This window comes from Bos indicus x Bos taurus, chromosome 2 (assembly GCF_003369695.1).
Source record: "Bos indicus x Bos taurus breed Angus x Brahman F1 hybrid chromosome 2, Bos_hybrid_MaternalHap_v2.0, whole genome shotgun sequence".
Classification (NCBI taxonomy): domain Eukaryota; kingdom Metazoa; phylum Chordata; class Mammalia; order Artiodactyla; family Bovidae; genus Bos; species Bos indicus x Bos taurus.
This window is the reverse complement of record NC_040077.1, coordinates 56,089,941-56,111,166: the sequence shown is the minus strand read 5'-3', so window position 1 is coordinate 56,111,166 and position 21,226 is coordinate 56,089,941. Positions and strand designations below refer to the sequence as shown.

At 34.2% G+C, this 21,226-nt stretch overlaps 1 protein-coding gene across 3 annotated transcripts in view; it reads right to left on the bottom strand.

Annotated features, from left to right (window-relative positions):
* The window catches only part of LRP1B (LDL receptor related protein 1B), a 2,173,551-nt gene that overhangs the window by 561,431 nt on the left and 1,590,894 nt on the right, over positions 1-21,226 (bottom strand). For all 3 annotated transcript variants that reach the window (XM_027561670.1, XM_027561656.1, XM_027561663.1), the window contains 6 exons: positions 20,117-20,251; positions 19,409-19,538; positions 2,703-2,829; positions 2,416-2,567; positions 1,995-2,119; positions 387-755 (listed from right to left, as the gene is read on the bottom strand). In XM_027561670.1, coding sequence (XP_027417471.1) covers positions 387-755; positions 1,995-2,119; positions 2,416-2,567; positions 2,703-2,829; positions 19,409-19,538; positions 20,117-20,251 — 1,038 coding nt within the window. The remainder of the gene's footprint in view (positions 1-386; positions 756-1,994; positions 2,120-2,415; positions 2,568-2,702; positions 2,830-19,408; positions 19,539-20,116; positions 20,252-21,226) is intronic.

Genomic DNA, 21,226 nt, shown 5'->3' with positions numbered 1-21,226 from the left:
ATATTTGAGAAAATAAAATTCACCAAATATAATTAGATAGGTATCCCTAAAGATATAATTCTCCCATTAGAAGAAAATAAAATTAGTAAGTTTTATACTAAAAATTATTTCCCATGAATTTTAATAAACATTTATAATAAACATTATAAAGGAATATACTGAATGTTCCATGATTAGAAGCTAATAATCATAATATTCATGCTGTACATGTTAAGCAGTTAATTGCTTCTTTGACTTTTGGGGTTTTGGATGATATAGTTACACTTGTTTTAGAATAAAAACTCTAGGAAAATGTAATTACTACATGCAATCACCACTCTAATTTCTCTATTACTCCAAATGATACCCGTTTCCACTAAACTATTAAAAAAAAATGTTGTACTTACTTTCAACAATTACTTGTCTGTCTTCCCAGTTATCTTTAATAAGCTGTATATTTCCAAAGTGTGCATCACTGTAGAAGATTCGGTTGCTACCTTTTCTTTGATTATAGTCAAAAGCCAAGGCTATGACATTCTTGAAATAACGTGGATTTTCATATGGCCTTATTGGTGAATTTAAGTTGGTTTCATCAGAAAGATGTATACTTTTTAATATTGTTCTCCCTGAATACAGCAAATAGCCTTCATGCCTTAGGCATGTAACTCCGTCTTCTGCCAAATACCCATGGGCACAAGCACAAGTTCTCCAGGAATTTCCTCGATAAAGACAGAGCTGCTGACATCCCCCGTTGTTCTTGGCACAAACATTGGTCCCTAGAGAGAAGAAAAAGATACATACACACATTGTGCTTTTGCTTTTGTTTTCCATATAGTTTTTCTTAGAAACATATTAAAAATTAACATTGAATCTTCTGGATTATTTTATTCTTAATTTTAGACTGGTCAGTAAAAAAATCAAACACTGTAAAGTACTGTTTTGTTTTGTTTTTTTAGTCACTCCACTTTAAAACCTTAGATTTATTATTTCACACTCTTCTGCTTCCCTGACCATCTAAAGAGAATTATTTAAAAGTTAACCTTAATCTGTTAGTTAAGTACATAACTTTTTTGAAACTTGATACTGAGATTACAATAGGTTTCAAGTATTGTAATCTTTGGAGCAAGTAACTAATTCACTCAAAACATGAACTGAGTTCACCAAGAAAAACAAAGAAGTACTACCTGTGTCTATGAAGTATATAAGGTATTAAAGAAATTCATGGTTCCAATGTTACTAACATCCTAAGTATACTGGGCATAACTTTTTTACTCCAGTTTTGAGTGAGTGTGTAATATGCTATTAAGATTTCTATGTCAGACTAATTCTCCTTCATGAATCCATCATCCTCTAATGGCACTTAAAATAAATATTATCTTAATAGAAATGATATTAAAAAATATCTAACTCACTGTCATACCAGTTTAAAAACATTTTAAAGAAACATTTTAAGAAAAATGTTTTAAAGAAACATATTTTAAAGAAATATGTTTTAAAGAAACATATTTCAAAGAAATGATGACCGTGGACACATTTCACACTAATAGCAACCTTCCGAAGCCATCATCACTTTATATATTAAAATATAATCTGACATGAAGACAACCTTTTGGTCCAAGTAATGCAGCATGTTTGGTCAGTTCTAAATAAAATGGAAAAACATTTGGCTGCTCTTTGCTAATATCCTAATTGTGCTTTTTATACTTAGGTTAAATATATGTATTTATCAAATGTTTCTATATTACTTAGTCTAAACCTATACTGAAGACAGGCCAAGTATATAACATGTCCATATCCATGCACTATCTAGGCAAAAATATCTATCTATGAATGATTATAAATTAATTTCATTAGGCTACCATATGATTTTTGTTAGAAATTAGGGGGTAAAAAAAAGAGGGTCTTGAGGTTTGGGACTTATAAAAATTAATATCTAAGTTAAGTTGATAAATAAATGTTAAAAAAATAAGAGAAAAAAATAGCATAAAATGTATTGATAATAGAAGAGCACTGACCTTTCTCTCTTACTCGGTTAAAGATTTTAACCTCCTTCAGGTTGACTCCAAGACCCGTTCTCATGGTTACAGTTTCTGTGGCATCATTCTTGTGGCCCCTTCTGATGGACCCATTGGCATGTGCTCTGCCAAGAAGTTGAACATACACGATTAATAATCCTTAACTAATTCAAACCAAACCAGTTATTTAAGCTGAAGATAACAGATGGCCCAGCAGAAGGGAAAGAAACCAACATTAGTCTGTGACATTGAAAGAGTTGAGCCTGGAATAGCAAGAGCAACTGCCTTTTTTTTGTGGAAATTACATGGTTTGTGAGATTTTTTTGTGACCTTGGTAAGAAATGGCTAATCCTACAAGGGTAAATCAACTGACACTAAAATAACATTTTGAGACTCAAATACTTATGAAAAAATAAATTACCTGTCAGACCAGTAGATGTAAGCCCCAAAGACTGCAACTGAAAACATATCCACATTGTTCCCTGACAGCACCATCTCACGATTCCCACCAGTCTCAAGGTCAATTCTTTCTATCTTGTCTGTTCGAGCATCACACCAGTACAATTTATTTTCCTAAGATCGATTGAAAAGTAATATTACAAGCTGTTTTTTATTAAGTGTTTTACAAAGAAAATAAGAGAACACTAAAAATTGAGTAAAGCAAGTTTGCATTTAATGCAGTTTAAACACTTAAGACAACCAACAGACCTCAAAGTCAATGGAGATACCATTTGGCCACGTTATTCCCATGCTCACGAGGACAACCTTCTCTGAGCCATCCAAGCGAGCCTTTCCAATGCAGGGCATCTGTCCCCACTCAGTCCAGAACAAGTAGCTGAAATGAAATTTTAGGTAAACTCAGGTAAACACAAAAATGTATATTATTAATAAAAACAGCAATAACATTCATATTAACAACAAAAATACCTTTTACAAATAAATATATGTATGTATTTGTTTGCAATAAAATAATTTTTATTGTAAAAAATTAGCTATTCATAGAAAGTACTAGGAAGAGTTTCCAAAATACCCTGTGTACACACTACCCTACCTGAAATGCCTTATACTTGCTTAATTTGCTCCTGTTTTTGATATCACAAACATCATTTCCTTCAAGAAGCCTTCTATGTTCTGATTTTTGCACCATACATTCTACTTCATTGTGTGAATTAGAGTGGCAAATTTACACTTGTATTTCTTTACAATTTTACTTTTTATTGATATATTTGGGTGCTATTAGATGTTAAGCACAATGAGGACAGAGATCTTTATTATTCACTGTTAACCTACAGCACTAGGTAATTTATGAATGCATACACAAATGCAGTATAACTTTCAATTCTGTCCACTTAGATTGCTAAATGGCTAGCTCTTCTAGTTTGAATTATATAAATTATCTTGTGATGCCATTTTAAAGCATGAATTCATACAAAGCAAAGCTTATTTTAGTAATTAGTAATATGGAAGTACTATGGAAGAAACTAAAATATAGAAAGAAAATCAGACAGAAAATGCAGAAATAAAACATGTCAATAAATGAAATGTTAAAACACAGAAGGTACATAATCCATGTTTTATTTCACCTATTCTTTCAAGAAATATAATATTTATATTCAGTTCAGTTCAGTTCAGTCGCTCAGTCGTGTCCGACTTTTTAATCCCAGCACGCCAGGCCTCCCTGTCCATCACCAACTCCCGGAGTTCACCAAGACTCAAGTCCATCGAGTCAGTGATGCCATCCAGCCATCTCATCCTCTGTCGTCCCCTTCTCCTCCTGCCCCCAATCCCTCCCAGCATCAGAGTCTCTTCCAATGAGTCAACTCTTCACATGAGGTGGCCAAAGTACTGGAGTTTCAGCTTTAGCATCATTCCTTCCAAAGAAATCCCAGGGCTGATCTCCTTCAGAATGGACTGGTTGGATCTCCTTGCAGTTCAAGGGACTCTCAAGAGTCTTCTCCAACACCACAGTTCAAAAGCATCAATTTTTCAGCGCTCAGCCTTCTTCACAGTCCAACTCTCACATCCATACATGACCACAGGAAAAACCATAGCCTTAACTAGATGAACCTTTGTTGGCAAAGTAATGTCTCTGCTTTTCAATATGCTATCTAGGTTGGTCATAACTTTCCTTCCAAGGATTAAGCGTCTTTTAATTTCATGGCTGCAGTCACCATCTGCAGTGATTTTGGAGCCCCCCAAAATAAAGTCTGACACTGTTTCTCCATCTATTTCCCATGAAGTGATGGGACCAGATGCCATGATCTTCGTTTTCTGAAGGTTGAGCTTTAAGCCAACTTTTTAACTCTCCACTTTCACTTTCATCAAGAGGCTTTTGAGTTCCTCTTCACTTTCTGCCATAAAGGTGATGTCATCTGCATATGTGAGGTTATTGATATTTCTCCCAGCAATATTGATTCCAGCTTGTGTTTCTTCCAGTCCAGCATTTCTCATGATGTACTCTGCATATAAGTTAAATAAGCAGGGTGACAATATACAGCCTTGACGTACTCCTTTTCCTATTTGGAAGCAGTCTGTTGTTCCATGTTCAGTTCTAACTGTTTTTTCCTGACCTGCATACAAATTTCTCAAAAGGCAGATCAGGTGGTCTGGTATTCCCATCTCTTTCAGAATTTTCCACACAGTCAAAGGCTTTGCCATAGTCAATAAAGCAGAAATAGATGTTTTTCTGGAACTCTCTTGCTTTTTCCACAATCCAGTGGATGTTGGCAATTTGATCTCTGGTTCCTCTGCCTTTTCTAAAACCAGCTTGAACATCTGGAAGTTCACAGTTCACATGTTGCTTAAGCCTGGCTTGGAGAATTTTTAGCATTACTTTACTAGCATGTGAGCTGAGTGCAATTGTGTGGTAGTTTGAGCATTCTTTGGCATTGCCTTTTCTTTGGGATTGGAATGAAAACTGACCTTTTCCAGTCCTGTGGCCACTGCTGAGTTTCCCAAATTTGCTGGCATATTGAGTGCAGCACTTTCACAGCATCATCTTTCAGGATTTGAAATAGCTGAACTGGAATTCCATCACCTCCACTAGCTTTGTTCGTAGTGATGCTTTTAAGGCCCACTTGACTTCTCATTCCAGGATGTCTGGCTCTAGGTGAGTGATCACACCATCATGATTATCTTGGTCCTGAAGATCTTTTTTGTACAGTTCTTCTGTGTATTCTTGCCATCTCTTCTTAATATCTTCTGCTTCTGTTATTACAATACAGAAATTCATGCTTTCAGATAAACCAGATCTATTCTTCTGAAGTTATGCCCAGTGAAGCTTTATTCAGCTGTCAGAAAATAGCAGTGACTAAAGTTTAGAAAAATATGGCAAACATTGACTTATCACACAAAAGAGTGTATACTCTGTGCATATTTGTTGTGACCAACCTAGACAGCATACTGAAAAGCAGAGACATTACTTTGCCAACAAAGGTCCGTCTAGTCAAGGCTATGGTTTTTCCAGTGGTCATGTATGGATGTGAGATTTGGACTGTGAAGAAAGCTGAGCACCGAAGAACGGATGCTTTTGAACTGTGGTGTTGGAGAAGACTCTTGAGAGTCCCTTGGACTGCAAGGAGATCCAACCAGTCAAATCTGAAGGAGATCAGCCCTGGGTGTTCTTTGGAAGGACTGATGCTGAAGCTGAAACTCCAGTACTTTGGCCACCTCATGCGAAGAATTGACTTATTGGAACAGACTCTGATGCTGGAAGGGATTGGGGGCAGGAGGAGAAGGGGACGACAGAGGATGAGATGGCTGGATGGCATCAACGACTTGATGGACATGAGTTTGAGTGAACTCCAGGAATTGGTGATGGACAGGGAGGCCTGATGTGCTGCGATTCATGGGGTTGCCAAGTGTCAGACATGACTAAGTGACTGAACTGAACTGAACTGACTGATATAAGCAATCGTACACAAGAAGAGAAAGTGAGACTGCATATAGAAACAACTGAGTGACTGATCTGATCTGATCTGATCTGATGTTCACATTTTGTATTTCTCCATGAAAATACTAAACTATATAAAAATATGTGTATATCCTTTATACATATTGTTTTGATTTATCTTAAAAGTTGATTTTTTTCCCCCTGAAAATGCTGTATAAAATAAATGCATTGGACTTTTACAACCAAATTGAGCTATGGCTGGAATCCCAAGTATATTAATTCTGAAGAAACTTTCACTCCTATTTATAAGCTCTATAAATCAAAAAGGGAAAACTTTGTAGCAAGAAATCCAACTATTAATATTTTACTGATTATATCTAGGTTGAAGCAGGCATGATGATACCTATACTTGTATTAAAATTATGAGTTTTAAGTCTTTAAGGGACATTGCATTAAAAAATTATTAAAAATTAATATTTTAACTGAAAGGTAAATGTGTTGCATCATTTAACTTTTCAAGGAGAAATTTTAGCATTACTAATGACATTAAAATGACTAATCAGTTGTTTGTTAAGATGGGAAGAACGTTATACTGTGAAGGAGGCATTTTAGGCACCACGACAGACGTGCTTATTTATTCAATATGATTCTTGTCATATACTTTTAATATATTCCAGAGTTAAAATATGGAAGGAAGGGAGTATAATATATATTTTATTTAATAGTAAACTGCTTTCAAATGTACTAAATGACTAATAAAAATATTATATCAAGTGAGTAGGTCAAATCAGCCATTTAACATATTAAATCTCACAACTATAGAAACTGCAATTCAGGGAGTTAATGATCATAATCACATGGCTGATAAGGGAACTGCACACAGGCTTTATTAACCCAGGTCTGTACCTTCTTCTCTATGTTGTCTCAAAAAATACAAATATAATACAACAACAATATCAAATGTTATTTTCCCCTAGGTATAAATATAGCAAAAATCTCCATACTTAAAACACAAAACAAAATATGAAAAAAGTCTTAGTCTTAAAAATAAGTCTCTCCTTCTTTATCCCTTGTTTCCTCCTATTTTAAATTTGCAACACTTCCATGCAGGAGGCTTAGATGAATGGCAACAAAATTAGGAATAAAAAAATATTCAAAATAAAACTGTCTTGAATACAGAGTTTATTCAATTTTCAGTAGTAATTTGACAAACTGTTACAACATAGCTAAATAGGACAAAACTGACTGCAGGCATCACTTTTGTGGCTAAAATATTTATCAGCTTAATACAACTAAAAGATTCTACACCCACCAAAGTTAAGCAACATTTTATGAATGTCAGGTAAATAACAACTGATTTGCTCATTAAACTGAAAAGGAGAGTACAAAATTAACACCTTGAAAACCTTTGGGAATGATAAACCAAATGTAGAGAAAGAATGCTACTTACAAAACTGAAGGGAGAAACTTATGAATAATTTAAGAAGCAATTTACATATACATGTTTGATTTATTTTTAATGAACATAGATTCTTCATATCTAAATGTGATATCTAGCAATGGGAAGAAATGAAAATTGTTTTCACTGGTTTTTGAGACTCCATGGAAATTAAGATTCAGTGATAGCATTTCAAATTGTATCATCCCCATATGAGTTCAGTTTTGCTGTTGTGAAGTGTTTGTTGGTTCATATGATACAACCAAGAAAATTGCCTTTAGAGTATTAACTTGGTTGATCTAGCCCTGAAAATACTTTTCAAGGCTATCCCAGATCCAGAAATTTTTTAAATTATCAAAATCAAATGCTGCAAAAGACATTTCTCTGGATAATAATTTGTTTTACACTGAAAATACCCTAATTCACAGAAGCTTACAGCTACAGAATTAAAAACAGATTTAAAAAAACCAGACATTCAAAAGTGGTTTTAAATATTATAGAAATACTATTAATATCAGAAATCATCATAACACAAATATCCCTATTGTCTTAATTAGACATAGAAGTTCTTGACAGGAATATGTGCAAAGAATACATATTACAAGTTAACTTCCAATTAACTTTTGATATTTCAGTAATATGTAGAAGACTATTGGGTAGAGTTGAGTCCCCAAAAGTTTTTTAATTTATAATTGTAGTGATCACAGAATTAGTTTACACATAGGTGTGTTAATAATGGAAAACAAATATTTTTACATAACGATTAGATTCTGCTGAAAAATATACTTTCAAGGTACTATACATGTCTTTGAATAGTTCCAAAAAATATTTTGGGGGAAAGAAGGCTAACAGGAAACCTAAGCTCCAAATCTGGTGGGGAAAGAATAAAGGAATATGAGTAAGAGAAGAATGAACATGTTTAAATTGTTACAGACATATATTAAATATGATTCTTATATTTTAAATATATGAAAAATAGTGAAAAGCCTCTAATTTGAATCAATCATTTTCTTTTAAGGTTCTTTGACTCTTTCACTGGAGCATAGATCTGGGTTGCAATTTTTACAATAAATTTGCTATTTCCTCTAGTCCTATCCTTTCCCTAAGAGAATATAACATAGATACTTTATCAGATGTTCTGGAGAAAACCTGAAATAGTCAAAAATTGCCATGCTGGTACAAAAAATGAATATCACATTAATCTCTAACATAGGCAATTGGTTGAAAAGAGAATGAAGAATGTCACTCTGTTCTCTGCTAGAGTGGAGTTCAACATTGTGTTAGTTTATCTGTAGAAAGTAAGAAAGACAAAAGCCCTATAGGGTTTTATATATCGGGAATAGTAACTGAGAAATATCACTAGAATCACTTAAAACACATACTAATTGTATACCTCAGCCCATATATCTGTCTCTAAATTCATGCCAAAGCACAAGCAAAATGATACAGTATTGTCAAAGTTTGAATACATTTCATGAATATGTGAATTGACATCCTTCATCCTCTATGAGGAATACGGTATATTCCTCTATTTCTGAGAGGGATTATTCACACCCCTTTTGTCTTCATTTGTGTGCAATTTTTGTTTTGACAAAGTATTACATGCCAATCCCAAATCACTTTTCAAGTCCTGATGTGTTACTATTTCTTAGAGGCTCCTGAAAGTATAAAAAGAATGCAACCACAGATACTGGAACACTCTGCTCAAAGAAAGTCTAGAGAAAATATAACCTTGAATACTACTTTCTAATTTTTTTATAGTGGTTTGGTGGATGATTCTCAAAAGTATTCTTTCATTGCAGTCATGCACTCATTCAACAAATATTAAATAGGTATCTATTAAGTGCCAGGAACTGATAATAAGAGATGAATTGGACTCAGTGACCCTTATAAAGGTCACTGTTTAATGACAGACACAAATGGGTAAATAAAGAATTACCTGAGAAAAATGTTAACAGCAATGCTTAAAACTTGCTAGTTTTAAGTCTCTGTAAGTCATCAAAGTAGGGGCTTCAACACAAAAACTGTGCAAGTGCTATGGTGAGAGAAGTTGTAATCCCCATAAACAACTTCAGAGGTGAACTTTCTAAGCAAATAAAGATACAGGCCATCTTGGTTGTTGTCTCTGTTTCAACTTAGAAATATTTTTATTATTTCTTAATATTGAAGACCTGTTTCTTCAGGTGGTATTCTGTTATTTTTTATCATTAAGTTTTACATTAGATTCCTTCTTGACTTTTCAAGGAAATCCAACAAGTCCATCCTAAAGGAAATCAGTCCTGAATATTCATTGGAAGGACTGATGTTGAAGCTGAAACTCCAATACTTTGGCCACCTGATATGAAGAACTGACTCATTTTAAAGGACCCTGATGCTGGGAAAGATTGAAGGTCGGGGGAGAAGGGGATGACAGAGGATGAGATGGTTGGATGGCATCACCAACTCAATGGACATGAGTTTGAGTAAACTCTGGGAGTTAGTGATGGACAGGGAAGCCTGGTGTGCTGCAGTCAATGGGGTCACAAAGAGTCAGACACAACTGAGCAACTGAATTGAACTGAACTGACTTTGCAATATTAAGTAATTATGTAAAACAATTATGTGTGTGCCCAGCCAACAGTGGAGAAATATGGAGAAAAAATCTTTAGAAAGAAACATTCCATTGCATCTGTAATTCCATAACATGTTAGGTTTATATTTAATTCCTTATTTTATGTATCTATTTATACCCTGCCATATTTCCCATCCTTTCATTTTAATAAATGTGTACATATACACATATATATATATATATACATATTAGTTTGTATTTATATGGTTAACAGTTGTTTTCCTGAGTGAGTGGTCTATTTTTTAATTTCCTTTTTGTTTTCTCAATTTATAACACTTGATGTTTCCCTATAATATATGCATTTTCCTATGAAATATTTAACACAGGCTCCAAGAGCCTAGACTTCTAGTGCTCATGAGTTGATTTGGAATTCTTAAAATATTATACAGAAAATTTTAACTGGTTTCATGACACCCAAACCATCTTATATATCAGTCATATCAACCTGCCCTGGATATCCCATGTTAAAACAAACTGAAGAAATTTCTATAAGCAGACAGAGAAATATCTTAAACTTCTTGTTTACCCTTTACTGAATTTTTACTGGTTGGATCTCTTAAGAAATTAGGAACAAGGTCCTATACTTTTGTGCAACTGTTACTGGTCTCCATTCAACATGGCTTTGGTAGTCTGGCCCAGGGCCTCCTCCTTACAAAAGGAAGTGCCATGACCTTTCTGGGTTTTCTTTCTCCCTCACTAGCTTGTACCTGCAATGAAAGCAGAAGGCATCTTTATCACTTCTGGCCCTTCATTTTTCTTTTCAGTGGGAAAGGTAAGATTTAAGATTTGTGCTTAGAGGTGAAGAAATGAGAAACATATAGGGAAAAAAACAGGTAAGACATAACTATCTTTGAAAGAAGAGTGATTGAAGAAGAATTTTGGAGAAAATACTTAATGGAAAATAAAACACAGCAGTTTTCTTTCATTTGTCCTTATAATTTGTTAATATGCCTCTCTCAGAGTCTTGTATTAATAGAAAAAGGTGGATGTGATTTGGGGTACTATTGTGGTATTTCTGAGTTACTTAACCATCATGGTATATTAATATTATGAATTAGCACCCTGATTCCATCATTATTTCTATTGCAAATCAAAGTTAATTCCTTCTTTATTGTATATCACCTTGACTTCAGATACAAAATATACTTTAGGAGATGGTGTTAAACTATGCTATACTTTTGTTGTTTCAAAGATGTTAAACTTTAATTCATGACCTTCTATATATTATTGAACATATCCAAAATGCACATATATATATACACACACACATACACATATATGTAATCAATCAAAGACCATTTAACAGGTGTACTTGTTGAATACCAAGATACCACAGAAAGCTGGATCTTTGCCATGGAAAGGAACACTTCTCAGAAAGTTATTTATGCTCATAGAGATATAAAGCTAAATTAAGAGAGGCAATGTAGATCCTGGTGCCTAAAAAGGGGGAAAAATAGAGTATTTGTGCTTCATTTAGAGATCATACATCATGGAAGATTAACTAGCTTTTTTGATATCATACTGTGACTTTCTACACATCTTTTGTTGTTGTTGTTGTAGGTAGAAAAACACTTTTTAGCATAAAGAGATTGCATTTTAATTTTTTAAAGAGTGAGGCCTTACCAAAGAAAAAGGGAGTCAGTGAAGGAGAGAAACTGATTTTTCAAGCTAAACTAAATTCATATACACTTTCTATTTTGCATTTGGATACACTTTAAAAGACTTCAAGTCTCCATTGTTCAAAATCAGGCTTCATGCCCCACTCTTCAAGGAACATTTATATTTTGGATTCAGCTGATTTACTCCATTATGGTTCACCTTTTCCTTTGGTAAGGACACCTGCCACTTTTTAACTTTAGGCAGAATATTTAAATGCTGTACTTCATTCCTATGATATGAATTTTGACACTTATATGACTATGTAATATTACCTGGAAATCGGTGTTTAAGTAACTTTTACGCAGAGTGATCATTGATAAGCCCTTTTCCCACTCCTCTAAACTCATCAGTAAGCATATAGATAAGGTATTGGAAGACACTTTTCACTAATATTTCCAAGCAGTAATAAACATTTCCTGAAAAGAAACATAATATCTAAAAAGGTATATCAAGTCAATTTTGAATCCTGAAAAATGTCTATAGATGCAGTAATACTGAAGAAAAGTTTTTAAGAAGTGAAGATAGAGAAATAATATTTAAAATGGCTATTCATGTCAAAGATTTTTTTTGAGGGATGAAATGTGAATCTTGTGGGGAGGGGAGGCTCAAAATTAATAAATCAAAAGTGTTTACTGAGATCTGCCAGCTAAGTCAGCTCTGAGCTCAGAGTCACAATGGAGAGAAGTGGAAAACTTAAGAGACACCTGGAGATAAAAAATGACAGGATTTACAGACAGATGGAAATAGTTGATGAAAACCTGTGGAAAGTCTAAGTTTCGATCTTGTCAGGACAAAAGAACCATGGTTACACAAAAAGACACAATGTTTAGGACAGAAAGTAGATGAAAAATAGATGTAGTATATGAAAGTAGATTAAAAAAGTTTTAGTGAAAGTTGGATGTCACTGAAATAAGAATAAATCATTTCTAAAGGAAATTGTAAACAGAAATAAAAGGAATGAAGATAAAATATTGGATGTAATGCAATGATTAAAGTTAGAAACATGAAAATATATGTAAAAGATAAATATAGCAAGTGAGAAAATAGCATACAAAGCTTTAAATGTGTGTGCTCAGAACAGATACACAGTGCTCAAAAAAAAAAAAAAAAAAAAACTATATATATATGGAAGGGATCAGAGAGAACAGTAAAACTCCAAGTTAAAGAAGGTAACAGAGCAAAACTCTTGAGTGGATAATCAATGGAAAAATGTTAAGAAGGCAAGCAGTATGAAACCTGAAAAAAAAAAAAATCTGGATTTGGCTATGGATAAATTTAGATATTCCTAGAAAGAACTAAAGCTGAAAACTCATTTCAGAAATTCAATGATGAGACATTTACTTCTAAGAACTAGAGAAGTAAACATGCAGAGAGAAATAGGGCAGCATTTTTCTTTTCAAATAAGAGGGATCTGAGCCTAGTTGAAAGCAAAGGGGAAATCTTCATTGTAAGTTAAAGATGATAGAATGGAAGAGTAACTGCAATGAGATGCCCAAAGAAATGGATGCCATTGTGTCTAGAATAAAAGTGAAGTATATTTAAGTAAGGGGGAAAAAAAAAAAAAAACTTTCTCTGAGGTTATATACTCTATTTCAAAACATTCACATTATGAATGTGTATATTCGCTCTAATACATTTAAACACCAAATCCATTTAATTGCTTTACTAATAGCTGACAATTTTGCCATCTTCCCCCTCCAAGATGACATACTTAGAGACCTTATGACTCATGTTGTTGATCCTGTGAACATCCCAGCTCATGCTTCCTCATCTTTTCTGTTTCAGGGACTTACATCTATCTCTCTTTTGCCTCAACCTTACATTACTCTAACTTCCTGTTCTTGGTTTCATTCCACTTCATCACTAATTTCTAGACCTCATCTCCTGATTAGCAACTCATGGTTACTCCCTTATAATTGCCAACTTTGATTATGTTATCACCTGCTCCCTTTTGGGGTTACTTTTCCCATCATTTTTCTACTGCTAAGTTACCAAGCATTCTTACTCAAGGTCATATAAATACCTCATTAGATTCTAGAAGTTCATTGCAGCTGGACACATGTTGCTTAATCCTTTTTATTCATATTCTATTTGCCACAATAATTTCAGCAAATCTACCTATTCACTTATAGCCACTAATTCTATGCATATCATCTATGACTTTCTTCAATTTCACTAATTTTAACCTCTAAAATAGATTCTACTGGCATATTCTTACTGCTGAAGCTGAAGCTCCAATACTTTGGCCACCTGATATGAAGAGTCAACTCACTGGAGAAGACCCTGATGCTGGGAAAGATTGAAGGCAGGAAGAGAAGGGGACGACAGAGGATGAGATGGTTGGGTGGCATCACCAACTCAATGACATGAGTTTGAGCAAACTCTGGGAGATGGTGAAGGACAGGGAAGCCTGGCGTGCTGCAGTCCATGAGGTCACAAAGAGTCAGACACAACTGAGTGACTGAACAACAACTGGCGTACTCTGTTCCCTTCATTCATTTCATTGCCAAAAATAGAAGAGAACTTTCCCTAATATAATCATCCTATTTAAATTTACCTCATTTAATCTTCCCAATAACCACAAATGATATAGCATTTGAGATCAAGATACTTAAAAAGATATCAAAGGTAGGAAATGTCCACATTGACCTTCCAAACTGTAGTGGACACCATTGGTGCTGCATTTAGACACCCTCTGATCCTGTTTGCGATTTCTAGGCACTCTGATACCCAGCTACTGTGCCCTTTTCTTTTTGGTAACTCATATAGGCAACATTTTTCAGAGGACAGCTACTAGAATCTCCTTTTGCAAGTGGTGCTGAGAGCAAGAAATCTTGGGAATGTATATCTCCCCAGGGTTGCCCTATCCAGTGAATAACTGGCTGGGAGTTTGAAGTCAAGCTTCCTTGCTAAGTGAGGTTTACCCTCCAAAACTTTCCAAGGTTCACAGTTGAACCTTTGTTTGGCCCCTTTCTTATCTGACTTCTACCTGACTTGAATTTTCATTCCAGGATCTGTTTTCAGAGATACCTGATTTAAGATTCAAATCTTTTCCATCTGCTATCCTCCATTCTTCCTATTCCACCCTATTGCTTCTTCCTTGCCAAGGTTACTGCTAAACTCCTTGGAATCTATCTCCTCTTTACACACATTTTCTTCCACCCCTCAGCTGATGAATATGTGCAATACCTCCCTGGTCCCATACTAAGAAAAACCTTTCTTTATACCCTACTATCTTCTCAACAAACTTTCTATTTTTTACTCTTTTTCTTCATTGTCCAAATTTCTGTCACTGTAGTCTAAATATTCTGGCTCTATTTTCTAATTATCTTTCACTTATTAATTCTTTATATTTGGCTTCTGCTCTTATCAGTTTCCTGAAATTCATAACAATTAAAAATGTCATCCCTCTCACCAATTACATGTCCTGTTTTCTGCTTTTATGTCTCTCAATCTCCTTCTTGCAGATACATTTGAAGTTTTTCCTAAAACTCTCTTCTCTTGATTTCTATGACAGTGATTTTTCTGAGTACTTGAAATGGCTTCTTTCTCTGCATTTCTTTTGCCTTATTGCTAATTTTGTTTTTGCCCCTCATAATCATTTTATCCCCTATTTGTAAACATTCTTCATTCATGTCATTAGACTTTTTTTCCTATAGTCTTCCTTGGATAATTTCATCCACTACCATTTTTTATTGCATAACCTGAACTCTGTTGGAATAAGTAGGAATGACTCTATATTTATCCAACTCTTGCCTCTATTTATGCTTTACTATCTCTTCTCCAGAATTTGCTATCTCAGGAAGAATCCAAGATTTCCAAGACAATCCTAGTTAAAAAAACAGAATGATATTATTAAGATTAATTCTCATGCATAAAAGACCAGATCTTTCTAAGTCCAAACTTTTATCTCATATCTATTTTAAAATATTATTCCCTCTTTCCAGCTTAGATCTGACACCTCCTGGCTTAAGAACTTGGAGTAAAAAAGTCACACAACTTTTCCATTTACAACTTTTATATTTATTTTAGTTTCCCACTTATATATTGGTCTCTGGTTGTCTCTCTTTATTGATCTAAGGGCAGAGAAAGAATCCTTCCTCTTCCTGCATAACATCCTTCCTGGAAGGATAAAGAACCATTCTGAAGAATTTCTTAAAGAATGCAACAACTTCAATGTACTTCTGATCTCTGCTTATGTGGATTCTCTGCAGTCATGGGGAAGGCTTAGGAGAGAGGATCCAGGACCAGTTTGTGTTTCATTTGGTAAACTGGGGATGGAGTCATCATAACATTTTTAAAATGTGGGGAATCCAATTGCCAATTTTATGGCCCCAACTTATCTTCCACCTACATTAACTACTTTTCCCTACGTGTCCTTTATATACTTTTGCTCTTGGCAATGTCCTTTGCTTTGCCACTACTAATTTTTTATTTATTTTATTTCTTATTCATATAATACATTTCACACCATCTCAAAAACATTCTTTCTTCATGTCTCCTCAATAAAGTGTCTACTAATCATCACCACAGCTGCTACTACCCTCACTTTTACTACCTACACCAGTCATAAGCTATCTGTTTTCTGAAAATTTAATGTAGTTTTATAATAGTCATATAAAAATTTTCACTTTAAGATGAAATTTAGGTATCAGATTTAAGCTTGAGTTATATCAATATAGTCTTTTGGTGCTTCCATATTAGTTCTACTTTACATTATGTTACTTAATTTTCTAACACAATTCTGTACTTGTTTAAAAGTTTAAACAGAAAACTCATTGTGAACAAAAGCTACACCTTATTTATATCATCATACTTTACAGTGTCTACTGGTATCTTTCACATCATCTATCGTCCTGTTTTGTCAACATGTACTGAATTAAAGGCTGAGGAGGAGATGGAGACATCCTGACATGATCTTGTTGGCTGGGAGTAGCACTTAAACTGACAAAATAGTGAAGTACATGCAGAGTTTTTGCCTGATGTCTTCAATCATTCTAAAGAGAAATAGATATTGTTATATGCTAAGATGACTGTACAAAATATACTTAACAAAAGAAGGTCTGGAATAACAACTTGAGGGCAAAACTCGGCTTCAAAAGAAATGCAAGAGAAAACTAAAGATTGATAAGTTAGCAGCAAGAGGCCTGTTAAATTGAACTGCATAAATCAGTAATAGACCAGGCACAAGAAGTTCTCTAGAATAAAGTGAAGCCCTGGACTTATAAATATGATGGGAAGACATCATATTATTCAAACAAACCCATTTCCTGTGTATCTATAATATTTTATAACATTCAAATTATATTTGTTCCTACCTTAAAAATAATTACATATAGTCCAACAATTGATCAGGTTTATTTTTTCCATTGAGGGTATACTGATTCACTGCTTTATTATAAAGTATAAATGAAAAAGATATTTTAAAAATGTCATTGCATTAGTCAGTGTTAGTCATTCAGTCATGTCTAATTCTTTGTGACCCTATGGACTGTAGCTCACCAGGATCCTATGTCCAAGGAATTCTTCAGGTAAGAATATTGGAGTGGGTTGCCATTCCCTTCTCCAGGGGATTTTCCTGACCTAGAGATTGAACCAGAGTCTCCTAAATTGCAGGCAGATTATTTATCATCTGAGCCACCATCGCACTGGAAGAGGAAATTTTATATTCAAGTTTACAGGTATGACATGGACACACTAAATTGACACATGTGTTTTATGCTTGGAACTAAACAAAATTATACCTTCCCTCAACATTCTTAATGTGTACTGGCAAGTATCCATGAATGTGCAGTTGTAGGCAAGAGAATGTACAGGGCAAGTCAGACCCAACTCAAATATTTTCTAAAACATCTAGCTTTTCTAACATTTTGTCATTATTTTTTATTCTCTTTCACTTATAGTTCTAGTCTTTAAATATTTATTATAACTTTTTGTAAAATCTGTTAAGTCTATTTTCTTATATGCTTGATATTTTTGGTTAATAGTTTCTGTAATACTTATGTGTATATATGTAACAGGTAGCACACATACATACATATATAATGCAGCATAATCTTTGAAATTTAGAAAATATAACTCTCCCATATATAATGTTAATGACAGAGTAATATATTTTAATTGTGGTATCAGTTTCCTTATCTGTAAAATGGAGGAAATAATGTCACTCTGGGCTTCCCTGTTAACTCAGTGGTAAAGAATCTGCCTGCCAATGCAGGAGACTTGGGTTCAATCCCTGAGTCAGGAAGAATCTCTGGAGAAGAAAATGTGTGCATGCGTGTGTGCAGTTGCTTCAGTCGTGTCCTACTGTTTGCAACCCTATGGTCTGTAGTCCATCAGGCTCCTCTGTCCATGGGATTCTCTAGGTAAGAATGCTGGAGTGGGTTGCCATGCCCTCCTCCAGGGGATCCTCCCGACCCAGGGATCAAACCCCCATCTCCTGCACTGTAGGTGAATTCTTTACCCCTGAGCCAACTGAGTAGCTCAGGAAATGGCGAACATTTCCATACTCTTGCCTGGGAAATCCTATGGTCAGAAGAGCCTGGTAGGCTACAGTCCATTGGTATAAGAGAGTCAGACATAATTTAGTCATTAAAAGGCAACAAAAACACTCTAATAAGTTTGTTATAAACTTTTAAACAGAGGGAAAGAGGACTCGCTGGTGAATTCTGAGCAAAGAAGTTACTGCCATTTACATTTGAGAAGGATCATTAGGCTGTGACATAAAGAATAGACTATAGGAATACAAGGATAGAAGATGGTAATCCACAATCCTGAAATGTTGGCAAGAGTGATTACACTCAGACTAGGGTGGAAACAATGAAAACTGGGAGAAGTAGGTAAAGCATAAATGTATTTTGAAACCAAAGGTAACAGGATTTCTGGTATACTGAACATAGGATATGTGAGAAAGATACCAAAAATGTCATATTGTATCTTTGAAATTCATCTCAAGGTTTTCCTCTAGTAATAGAAACTCAGTTTATTTAATTGAAATTATTAATAGAAACTCAGATTGTAGAATTTTAATTAGACTATAGAGTTTGGTTGTCCAAATGGAAAAATGGCACTTTCAATAAGATGGTAGATATACTTATCTGTAACTTAAGAAGAAGAAGAAAAAAAGTTTGGGATGAATATGTTGATATAACAATTATAAATACATAAATGGAAACTGAAGCTTTAGAAATACTGAAGAACAAGGTTGGCTATCAGATGGTTACTTCATTCACCAAAAAAACCTGACTTCCAAACACATAAACAATTTTAGGGAGGAACTTTAAATGAATAATCTAGAAAAGCATTGCTGGACTCATTTGGATTTACACACACATTAAGGACTGCATAAGGACTTCCCTGGTGGTCCATTGGTTAAGAATCACCTTCCAATGCAGAGGACAAGTGTTGGACCACTGATCCAGAAAGATTCCACATACCCTGGAACAACTAAATCCATGAGCCACACCTACTGAAGCCCAGGCACCCTAGAGTCCCTGCAATTAGAAGCCCAGCACACGGCAAGTAGAGAGGAGTCCCCACTTGCCTCAACTAAAGAAAGTCTGCAGGTAGCAGTGAAGACTCAGTGCAGCCATAAATAAATAAATACACATAATAAATGTAAGCCCATCAAATATGTACTGAAATACACATGACAAAGTGAGAACAAACTTTTCCTTCCACTTAGGTAAGATACTGAATTTGTTTCAAACATTATGATTAAAAATAAATATTAATATCAACATACAGATTTTTCTTTTGATGAAACTTTAGAAAAGTCACCTAAAATCCCCAATATATGTAAATGTTAAACTTACCCTTTTTCTGGGTGCAAAGCTATAGATCTTGGTTGATCCAGACCTTGGGAAATAATTACGTAACGAAAAGAGCCATTGAGTCGTGCAACTTCAATTAAGTTGAAACCGTGATCTGTCCAATATATGTTACCTAGAAGAAATACAGAAATGTTTATAATATAATTGTGAGAAAAATTATTTATTACTTATAGCTAAAATTAACTTTCTGAACATTCACATAACCATAAAGAAATCATTTACCTCCTATATTCTTTTTTAATAGGTACATTAAGCAGAAAGCTATAAATAAACTCATATGTAAATACTTGTTAATCTCACACATCTGTTGTTTAACCCATATAATGATACTTCTGTGTGTTAAAAATAAATGGAAACTTCTCTCACCTGAAAAAGAGCTCTATTTTCACTTTCTACTGACTTCAGGCAAAAGACAACTTCTAATACTTTTTTATCAGCCTCATGGGACTCAGGAAAGTTGAGCAAAGTTAATACTACGTAATCTACTTCTACATAAAAACACGTATACAAAGGCTCAGAAGTATTAGAAAGAGTGAAAAAAAAAGCAAACAAGACCATTTATTCCTGTGGCTAGAAGTACAAAAAAAACAAACAAAAACCTGTGATGACTCAGAAACAGAATTTTTATGAAGAATATTGAACCCCTAACAATACAGGCTTAAAACAAAAACAGAAAGCCATGGATTTTACCAGCAATCCAGTCAATAGCTATTCCTTCCACTCTTCCCAAGCCATTGGTAATGATGTCTTCTTTCCAAGTTTGATCTCTTTTAGCTCGGCTAATTTTGTTGAAGCCCATGTCTGTCCAGTAGATGGTATCATTTTCTATTGATAAAACAAACAAACATACATACACTATAGAATGTATTGATATATGTATTTGTTGTTATTCAGTCACTAAGTTTTGTCCAACTCTTTGAACATGGACTGAAGCAAGCCAGACTTCCCTATCCTTCACTATCTCCCAGAGTTTGGTCAAATTCATGTCCACTGAGTTGGTGATGCCATCAAACCATTTAACCCTTCTGTTAAATGGGGTCTGTTGCCCCCTTCTCCTCCTGCCCTCAATCTTTTATAGCATCAGGGATATATGTATTAGGAGCACACTGCATCAGCATTTTGAACGTTATCATCCTGGGTGTACCTGAGTATAAATGTTCTTCATTAAAATTTACTAATAAAAATGGTATGAAAGATATTAAAACCACATGAGAAAATCTAGTCAAATGTTTTTTAAAGCATTTTTAAAATATATGTGCAAATAGTCCATTACATTTTTTTTCATTTTTCTATTCATTTAAACTCATAAATACTTATCTCCCATGAATTTAAAATTTTGATATCATACCATAGTATTTTGGACCACAGCATTTCTCATCACATCTGTTCTAATGTCATATGATAAGAATACTACTGGAGATAATCAACAAAGTCTCAAAGTAAAGAGAGAATGGAAAGAAACAGGACATTTCAATTATGTCAAGGGTATTTTAAACATAAGGTCATTCAAAATGTATAAAGCTTTAAAAGTACCTTATCATCCAATTATTCCTTCTGAGGTACTAGTTTCCCAAATGTCAACTACAAAGCCTGTGCATTCTTTTTCAAACTCTAATTGTAAAAATGGGCTTAAGAACACTTGAAGAATGGCTCTGTGCTATCATAGAGTCTTTAAATAACAGTGCTTTTTGAATATTTGAATGAAAAATGTGTCTAAAGACTATAAATGAAATATATGTGCATGCATATGCATAAAGGGTAGCAATTATAGATCAATGATGTTAAATACAGCCACCAGAA